At 33.5% G+C, this 11,002-nt stretch overlaps 1 protein-coding gene across 7 annotated transcripts in view; it reads left to right on the top strand.

The window, feature by feature from the left end:
- Window positions 1–389: 389 nt before the first annotated feature.
- Window positions 390–11,002, top strand: part of LOC132719918 (centrosomal protein of 170 kDa protein B-like) — an 80,859-nt gene continuing 70,246 nt past the window's right edge. For 3 of the 7 annotated variants that reach the window (XM_060703918.1, XM_060703904.1, XM_060703878.1), the window contains exon 1: window positions 390–601. In XM_060703918.1, coding sequence (XP_060559901.1) covers window positions 440–601 — 162 coding nt within the window. In that variant the 5' untranslated portion in view covers window positions 390–439. Of the gene's footprint in view, window positions 602–5,947; window positions 6,114–11,002 lie in introns of those variants that run through there. The other 4 variants (XM_060703893.1, XM_060703884.1, XM_060703927.1 and 1 more) reach the window with 3 other exon arrangements.

Raw genomic sequence — 11,002 nt, 5'->3', positions numbered from 1 at the left:
TTAAGGAGTTATTAACTTTCGATATATTTCAAGATAAAATTTTCTTACTCTTTAAATTAAGTGAAGATATTTTTTTCTTTTCGTGACTTTAATTTCGTTATGTGCGTTTTATTGTAGGAGGTAGAAATTACATAGTATTTTGAAATGGTATAAAATTGATGTGGATTTATAAAGTGATTGATGTACTGATAGAAGATTAACATAAACTCAAGAATTTAACATACCCAGTTTTATCAAAATAAGTATGTTAGTATTCAGAAAAAAACTTGTGATAAGTAACTGTTGAAGTCTGAAGTGAACATGCTGATGTGTTAACAACATTTTTATGATAAAAAAAATTTTGATTCAAAATTTACATCTGAGATAAATAATATACATATGTGTTGAAAAAAGTGACAGATTGTAAAGCGTTAGTGCCGATCATGTATATTTGTAACTAATGAGTTTATCCGGAAAAGAGAATGTGGTCGCCAAGGCATTAACATTAATTGGAAAATTACAACATAAGTATGGATTTAAACCTAAATTTTATAATTTTGTGGAATTTACAACAGAAACAGAAGAACTTCCTACAATTATTGAAGAAGAATCAGCAAAAGAGGTCAGTATTTTACAGAAAAATGGTTAGAAATTATTGATATAATTGTACATTGTTTTACTGAAGTAAACTTAGAATTTGGCTATCTCCAGAAGGCATAAAAATGATTTTGACTGAAAAATGTGAAATAAAATGAAAATATTGTTGTACTGAGAGGACAACAGTTATCATGCATGGTAGAAAATTTGTGAGAAAATAGTTTGATTTATAATTTTAATTACCAGTAAAATGTCACTTTGATTTTTGAGACTTACTGATAGAGTAAGCCTTTCCACCAGTACAGAGCAATATACTAGCTATATACTATAGAGGCCATCCTGTATCTCTATACAGTTTGAAAGGTACTATTCTGTTGTCTGACTAACTATATTTTCATCTCGATATCTCCAAATTGAAGGATAATCGATTGCTTCAAAATGGAAACTGGACAAGTCCATTTATGAAATTTTGCAAGATAAGCGTTGATGTATTTCTCTTAAATTTCTTTTTTTTCCAATCATTTTCTCATCTGGAGGCATGCAGTAAACTGTTGTATCATACTGCAAGCTGTAACAATTATTCTTTCATTATCAAATATCTATGGGATTTCATTGTCATAGTAGTTACTGATCTACAGAGACAGTTATGTCATTTATGTTTTGCTGGATAACATGATCATAAAATATGTATTTATGGAATCAGAGGTGAGCAATTTTGGACCAATGCTGCTTTCTTGTAAATGTTCCATACAGAAAATCTGTTTTTTAAGATAAAATATTTGTAACTGGTGTATAGAAATGTGTAGCATTATACATCTGCAAGTAATTGCAATGTATACATGAATATTTTACCTGCACATGTATGTTAGGGTGTCTTCTGTTAATTAGTTCAGCTGCTTCTCACCATTACCAGGTAGTAAATGTCTTTATCATTATAACAGAGATAATGTAACATAGAACAAGCTCACCTCTTCTGTTATATGACAGGTCTATACTCTAAGAATAAGCCCACATTTTCTGTGATATGACAAGTGTATACCAATAGAATAAGCCCACATTTTCTATAATATAAGAGGTCTACACTATTAGAATAAGCCCACATTGTCTGTGGCATGACAGTAAGCCCATGTTTTCTGTAATATGACAGACCCATACCATCAGAATAAGCCCACATTTTCTGTGACATGACAGTAGGCCCATGTTTTCTGTAATATTACAGGCCTATACCATTAGAATAAGCCCACAGTTTCTGTGACATGACAGGCCCATACCATCAGAAAAAGCCCACATTGTCAGTAATATGACAGGCCCATACCATTAGAAAAAGTCCACATTTTCTCTGATATGACAGGCCCATACCATTAGAATAAGCCCACATTTTCTCTGATATGACAGGCCCATACCGTTAGAATAAGCCTACATTGTCAGTAATATGACAGGCCCATACCATCAGAAAAAGTCCACATTTTCTCTGATATGACAGGCCCATACCATTAGAATAAGCCCACATTGTCAGTAATATGACAGGCCCATACCATCAGAAAAAGTCCACATTTTCTCTGATATGACAGGCCCATACCATTATAGAATAAGCCCACATTTTCTCTAATATGACAGGCCCATACCATCAGAATAAGCCCACATTGTCTGTAATATGACAGGCCCATACCATCAGAATAAGCCCACATTGTCAGTAATATGACAGGCCCATACCATTAGAAGAAGCCCACATTTTCTGTAATATGACAGGCCCATACCATCAGAATAAGCCCACATTTTCTGTGATATGACAGGCCCATACCATTAGAATAAGCCCACATTTTCTCTGATATGACAGGCCCATACCACCAGAATAAGCCCACATTTTCTGTGACATGACAGGCCTATACCATCAGAATAAGCCCACATTTTCTGTGACATGACAGTAAGCCCACATTTTCTGTAATATGACAGGCCTATATGACAGGCCCATTATACTGTCAGAATAAGCCCACATTGTCTGTTATATGACAGGCCTATACCATCAGAATAAGTCCACATTGTGAGTAATATGACAGGCCCATACCATTAGAATAAGCCTGCATTTTCTGTAATATGACAGGCCCATACTATCAGAATAAGCCCACATTTTTTCTGATATGACAGGCCCATACCATTAGAATAAGGCCACAATGTCAGTAATATGACATGCCAATACCATCAGAATAAGCCCACATTTTCTGTAATATGCCAGGCCCATACCATCAGAATAAGCCCACATTGTCAGTAATATGACATACCCATACCATCAGAATAAGCCCACATTGTCTGTAGTATGACATACCCATACTATCAGAATAAGTCTACATTGTCTGTAGTATGACATACCCATACTATCAGAATAAGCCCACGTTGTCTGTAATATGACATACCCATACTATCAGAATAAGCCCACATTGTCAGTAATATGACATAACCATACTATCAGAATAAGCCCACATTGTCTGTAGTATGACATACCCATACTATCAGAATAAGTCTACATTGTCTGTAGTATGACATACCCATACTATCAGAATAAGCCCACGTTGTCTGTAATATGACATACCCATACTATCAGAATAAGCCCACATTGTCTGTATTATGCCAGGCCCATACCATCAGAATAAGCCCACATTGTAAGTAATATGACATACCCATACTATCAGAATAAGCCCACATTGTCTGTAGTATGACATACCCATACTATCAGAATAAGTCTACATTGTTCTGTAGTATGACATACCCATACTATCAGAATAAGCCCACGTTGTCTGTAATATGACATACCCATACTGTCAGAATAAGCCCACATTGTCAGTAGTATGACATACCCATACCATCAGAATAAGCCCACATTGTCTGTAGTATGACATACCCATACTATCAGAATAAGCCCACGTTGTCTGTAAATATGACATACCCATACTATCAGAATAAGCCCACATTGTCTGTAGTATGACATACCCATACTATCAGAATAAGCCCACATTGTCTGTAATATGACAGGCCCATACCATTAGATTAAGTTCACATTTTCTCTGATATGACAGGCCTAATACATCAGAGTAAGCCCACACTTTCTGATATATGACAGGTCTTTACCATCAGAATAATCCCACATTTTCTGTGATATGACAGGTCTATACAATTGGAATAAGCCAACATTGGTTGTTCAATTAAGTTATGTATTCTTACACTGAAAATCCCAATGAAAACTAATATTGAACAATCCCAAATTTGAAAGAGTACATTTACAAAATCATTGAATTATCAAATTGATTTGATACATTTTGATGTTGTATGAAGGTATAGCAGATAGAAAATATTTATAGTCTTTCTGAATCATTGAAGTAATAAAAAAGAAGATTAAATCTGATTGTGTATGAAAATCTGAATTATGTATATTTATTGCAACGATTATTGTAAAATAACGAATTATGTATTACATTTATTATCTTAATTATTTGTAACACACTTGCTGTTGGTTAATGCTGTAACTCTTCATCTTTTATGAGACATGAAAATTCTGTCAAGTAGATAATTCTTTATTGCTAGATTTTTTTTACTGTTTAATATTAGATAAATCTCTTTGACAATAACTTGAGTTGTTGAGTAAATGACTCTTGATAAAAAAATAATGCATCAAGTAGGCAATTCCATATAACATTTTAGAAAATGCTGTCAAGTAGGTGTTTCCATATAACATTTAAAAAATGCTGTCAAGCTGATGATTCCATATAACATTTAAAAAAAAAAAAATGCTGTCAAATAGGTGATTCCATATAACATTTTAGAAACTGCTGTCAAGTAGGGGATTCTATATGACATGGAGGATATTAAATGAGTGTAAGTTTAATACTGAATTTAATGAACGAGTTGAATAAAATTTTATTATATGACCCTCTGGCTAGCGTAATATTTTATTCAACGAGTTCAATAAACTTACACTCATTTAAGATCCTCTATGTCATATAGAATCCCCTACTTGACAGCAGTTTCTAACTTAATGTTATATGGAATCATCAGCTTGACAGCATTTACTAAAAAGTTATATGGAATCAGCTACACGAATTTAATATTCTTTTTACTAAAGTTCGTTAGAAGTGAAAAAGAACTATTTTTCATTGAGGCGCCTATAGTATAATGCTAACATTTAACTCGTCTTAACGCTATGTTTATATAACGCTAATGATGTCTCGTCAAAATATATGCACGGCCGTGCAATACCATTTTACGGAATCGTAAAAGCTGCACGGGTATGTGATAAAGAAAATACATGTATGTTAAATGTTAACTTTTTATGACAAAAACATGTTGTTGAGATGTTTATTCTGAAAACAAGAAAATGTTGTCGAGTAAATGATTATTTATTGCAAGAAAATGCTAATGATGATTTATTGCATGAAAATACATTTGTACTACCAAAGAGATGATTTTTATAATAAGAAATTTTCAGAATGGTGTTGAATATGTCACTATTTATAAAAAGAAAATGCTGTTAAGAATGTGATTCTTTTAAACAAGAGAGACTTGTCAAGTAGACGATCCTTTCTGACAACAAAATGCTGTTGAATAGGTCATTCTTTTATGACAAGAAAATGCTGTCACTTATGTCTTTGTTATGACAAGATCTGTTGAGACTTGATAAGGGACTGCTGCTAAGTTGGTAATTCTTTCACTGGAAGAAAATACTGTTGAGTAGATTATTCTTTATTACTAGAAAATCGTATTGAGTGGGTGATCCATTGTTACAAGAAAATAATGTGAAGTTGGTCCATGATTCTTTATGACAAATGTTCATAAAGGGATTCTTTATGTGCTGTTGAGTAGATTATTCTTCATAATAAGATGATACTGTTGAGAAGATGAATATTTATGACAAGAAAAGTGCTGTCAAGTAAATTATTCTGTATAACAAGAAGGTGATTTTTGTGGCATACAATGTAACTATGCTTCAGCAACTTTGAGACAATCAGTTAAACAGACAAGATAGATTAGCACTGTTCGTATAGTTGCAGAAAACAGTCCTAATTGTCTCCCCTGACTAGCCGACTGCTCTTCAAGAGTCACACTGCCCCAATTGATTGCTTCTATGATAATACAAAACACATATGATTTCCATATATCCCTGGCAAAACAGCAAACAACCTATACCCTTTCACCTTTTACTTTCCAATCATTTTCTCATAAATCAACTGAATTTCTTATAGGATACACATTCTGAAAGGAATTTGGCTTATTTTCAATTCATGCAATTTTTCACAGAGAATTATGGTAGTTCTAGAGAGGAGTTTTTCTCAATAACAGAAGCTGAAGTTGTTTGTATGTGGAATATAGTCCTGGAATATAGTTCATTGATTGATATTGAGCTGCTTGCTGACTCATGCATACATTGATTGTTTATGTGAACAAAATTCCCCAAGTCATCATGAATTCAATATTATTGTAAAATGTTGGAATAATTATTAGTAAATTATAGTGAGTGCATAGTGGATTTATATCTCAAAATGCAGTTGGTATGTACAGTTTCAATGTATTTATGATAGTGTGAAGTACATGTAATTACAATAACAGACAAAAAATGTTCATGGTTTTGTATTTCTTATCTAACATTTTGCCATATCTCTGAAATTGATTTTCAAATGATGCTCTTGGCTGGGTTTTTATCTGCATTCCCTAAACAGTCAATATTTCAGATTTGTATGAATTTAAAAATCAATAAGTTATAACTTCATTTTGTGTTCAGCACTGAAAAGATCAATAGACGAGTTTTAATGTCTTGAAACATAATTATTTTTGTTTCCAATTAGTAGCTGGGTTTTTTTGGTCTCAGAATATTACCTCTTGCATGATGGAGAAAAAAGCCTCGTTTAGGACAGAATAATTCTTAGAGGTCTATTCTATGCTTGTATCATACATCAATTGAAACCCTCCAGAAATGATTACCATTTGTCATCACTTTGGTGCTGTCTGACCAGGCTCTATACTGATGGTATCTCAATTTTTGCATTTCTAAATTGAAATTCCTAAAAATTTAAATGGACTGTTCCAAATTTAAAGCAGGGCAAATCCATTACATAAATTCAGCGGGGTAAAGGTTAAACTGTTTATAATGCCAGCATCAATAATTTCAAGCCTATTGCCTCTAGTGTAAGGCTAGGACAGCCTGCACATTTTATGGTCTGACTAACTCTTTCATGTCTCTTCTATTGTTGATTCATTTTATTGTATTTGGATATTAAAATCCCATAAACTTAGTATTGGGGGGGTTTCAAATTAATCATAGCAGGGTAGGTAGAATCAGCAAAAGTAAGGGCTAAAGTAAGGCAGTATATTTATTTCGGTCACAATTATAAAGCATTTTACTAACATACCTTTTCAAATTTTATCAGATTTTATCAAAAATGAAAATATTTTCTTCAATAGCAGTAATCATGTTACATGGAAATGAGACTGTGAAATTTAAGATATGTTGCATACAAATATGTGATGGCTATAAAAACTATATATTCAGAAATGATGGCAGATGAAATGTGGAATTTGATATTTTTATGAATGAAAGAATAAAAATTATAGTGGCATACATACATCTCTCATTTATCATATTCTAACATATTAAATTCAAGTATTCAGTGTACATCATTTACATGGAAATTTTACAGTTTTATGAGAATATAAGCACCTTCTTTACTGTATTTTAATGAAATTGCTAATTTGAAAATAACAGAGACGTGACATGAGACATGACAGCATTTATATTGTGCTTTTGTTCTTCCCATGCTCCTTAAAGGACAAATAATTTGCTAGTTCTTGTACAATTTATAATAGCCTGACACTATATTGGCAGCCATAATGCCCTGATGCTAAATTGGTTGCCAGGATTGCCTGACACTACATTGGTTGTCAGGATTTCCTGATGCTATGTTGGTGGCCAGGATGACCTGACACTATATTAGCAGCCATAATGCCCTGATGCTGAATTGGTGGCCAAGATGGCCTGAAACTATATTGGTTGTTAGGAATTCCTGATGCTAAATTGTTGGCCATTTGAAAGTTGACCTGACACTATATATTGGCAGCCAAAATGACCTGACGCTATTTTTGGTTGTCAGGGTTTCCTGATGCTATGTAGGTGGCCAGAATGACCTTATGCTATATTGGTTGTCAGGATTTCCTGATTCTATATAGGTGGCCAGAATGACCTGATGCTATATTGGTTGTCAGGATTTCCTGATGCTAAATTGGTGACCAAGATGACCTGACATTATATTGACAGCCATAATGGCCTGATCCTATTTTTGCGGCCAGAATTGCCTGACACTATATTGGTTGCCAGAATTACCTGATGCTACATTGGTGGACAGGATGGCATGACACTATATTGATCGCTAGGATGATCTGACACTATATTGGTGGCCAGAATGGCATGACACTACATGTATATTGATGGTCAGGATGGCCTGACACTATATTGATGGCCAGGATGGCCTGACACTATATTGGTGGCCAGAATGACCTGACACTATATTGGTGGCCAGAATGGCATGACACTATATTGATGGCCAGGATTCCCTGACACTATATTGATGGCCAGGATGGATGGCCTGACACTATATTGGTGGCCAGAATGACCTGACACTATAATGATGGTCAGGATGGCCTGGCACTATATTGATGGCCAGAATGGCATGACACTATATTGGTGGTCAGACAGGCCTGACACTAAATTGGAGGCCAGACAGACCTGACACTATATTGGTGGCCAGGATGGCCTGACACTATATTGATGGCCAGAATGGCCTGACACTTTATTGATGGCCAGAATGGCCTGACACTATATTTGCCAGAATGACCTGACACTATATTGATGGCCAGAATGGCCTGACACTATATTGATGGCCAGAATGGCCTGACACTATATTTGCAAGAATGACCTGACACTATATTGATGGCCAGAATGGCCTGACACTATATTGATGGCCAGAATGGCCTGACACTATATTTGCCAGAATGACCTGACACTATATTGATGGCCAGAATGGCCTGACACTATATTTGCCAGAATGACCTAAGACTATATTGGTCGCTAGGATTATCAGATGCTATATTGGTGGCAAAGAGTCATATCAGAATCACTGCTAACAATCATCAAGGTTGATATTACCAGGTTAAGTTAAGATCAGTCAGTATGTTTAAACATTTACATAATGTTTTGAATGTCTTTAATGCTTTATATTATAGGAGAAATTATGCAGATTTTCCCCTTTTCACAAGGGATAATTTGTTTCACTATCAGTCACAGGAAGGAAAAACTAAATTTTTGGTGCACATTGAATACATTTGAAAATTAAAACATTAACATTAAAACCAAAAGAAGGCCATGATGATAGAAATTCACACTTAAAAGTTATAAAGCTATATACATTTGTATGGTGAAATAATTTTATAAAAGTTTTATCAGCAGTAAAACTATGTTGTTACCATAATCTTGTGGTTGTTTCTTAAAAAAGAGCTGTATCATGATTGAGAATATCTCTGCAACTCAACACACTTGAATGTTATATGTAAACAGAATACAATATATTTTACCCATAGCAATTATTTTAGCAATCCCCTCTTTAAAAAGATATTCATACAGGTGTTATGGAATTAGTTTTCAAAATTCAAACAATAATTAGTTAAACTACAGGCAGCAGATATCATAGCTGTATGTAAACACTTTAAACATGTAATTTATATAATATGATTTCAACCAAAATGGAATAACTGCCAATGTTTTTGAGTTTAATTATATATAGTGTAACAGTTGTGTAATGACACTCTATGTCAGCTTCAAAATTGATTTAAAGATGAACATTTTATTGATCTGAAAAGCCTTTCAATACATAAATTAGATTAATATCAAGTATTCTGTTTGATAAGTTAATGGGTTGACCACCAAGACATCTGTTCAGCTATTAAATGTACAAGATTGTACAAGTTATCTCCCTTAATACATAATCTATCTATAGTATTATAATGATAATTGTGAGGAGGAATGCTCCTGTAATGCTTCTAGCAGTAGATGAAACAATCAGCTAAAACACATATCATTGCTGTGCTTTTAGTATGGATTATTTTAAAAGAATGAGTATTCTTATGTATTTTTTTTTATTCATTTTAAGTGGCATTGGCTCTGTAGGTTCATGTAGTCACTATACTCAACTGGTGCAGGGAGACAAATCCTTGGTGGGATCCTGATCTGATCTGATCTGATTCCTGGATAACCCTTCAGCTCATTAAATAATAACCAGTATGCAGTATTAAAGAAACTGTATCAGATTTGTGTGCCTGTTTTAGCAACTATTTATTGAGATAATGACATTTCCAACTATATAGCTTGATTTGAAGACTCAGCAAAAAATGTTAGTGTTTTCATTAATTGAAAATTCTCTTAGGAATTTAAGGTTATTGAAATTAAACTTTCCCAGTTCAATCAATATTTGAGGTACTTTCTTGCATTTATGTTATTTTGAATTAAGTAATCTTGAAAATCATAGAAAAAAATGTATTTCAGAATTGCTGAGTTTCTAAAAAAGGAAAATAACATTGCTTTTAATTCTATTTTATAATGTTTTGTTTTACAAAACACTGGAAGGAAGGAATTTCCTTTTGCATTTCTCAAAGCCTTGATTTAATTCTAGAGTAACTGGCAGAAATAATGAAAGGCCTATGGCAATAGTACATATAAAAATCTGGAAAAGGGGTGATCCCTTGGGAGCAATGAAGACAACAAAATTATAAGAAAATTACAGGCTTGTTTTGATTAAGTCTTTTTATGAGAGATAATGTAAAAGTACAACATCTCTCAAGCTCATATCTTAAACACTAATATGCTGGAATCAATGATGAGCCTAGGTTTAAGTCCCATGAAGATGATGATGTTTTGAGATATTATTCTTCTGGGGAAAGTGGAACATGTCAATTAAGGCCCCCACGGTTACACGTTTAAATGGATTCGTTTCGATTTTCATTCGTAAACATTTACGATATTTTTTACTGTTTAATCGAAATGACCATAATTATTGTCTTACAAAATTTCTTAATCATTGTCTGTACTCATGGATTTTATCAATTCTAGTTGTTTCTTCCAAAGTAAAAAACGGAAAATGGGTGTGCAAAAATTGCTCGTGACATAATACATTTTTGGTAAAAAATGGGGATACAATGCAGAAAATGTGTGCTGACTTAAGCGTGATGATCCCTGAACATTCTTTATTTGTACATGTATTAAAAAAAGAAAGTAAGTCATCATTTGGCGACTCAAATACATGGTGTATATAGTACATAGAGGTACCACCGTTTAAACGGTATCATTTCGGTTCTTAGCAATCTTGTAAACGTTTACACAAAATTGTAAACGTGG

This window comes from Ruditapes philippinarum, unplaced genomic scaffold (genome assembly GCF_026571515.1).
Source record: "Ruditapes philippinarum isolate M1 unplaced genomic scaffold, ASM2657151v2 ctg821_1_1_1_1, whole genome shotgun sequence".
Lineage (NCBI taxonomy): Eukaryota > Metazoa > Mollusca > Bivalvia > Venerida > Veneridae > Ruditapes > Ruditapes philippinarum.
This window is presented reverse-complemented; position numbering and strand designations above follow the sequence as displayed.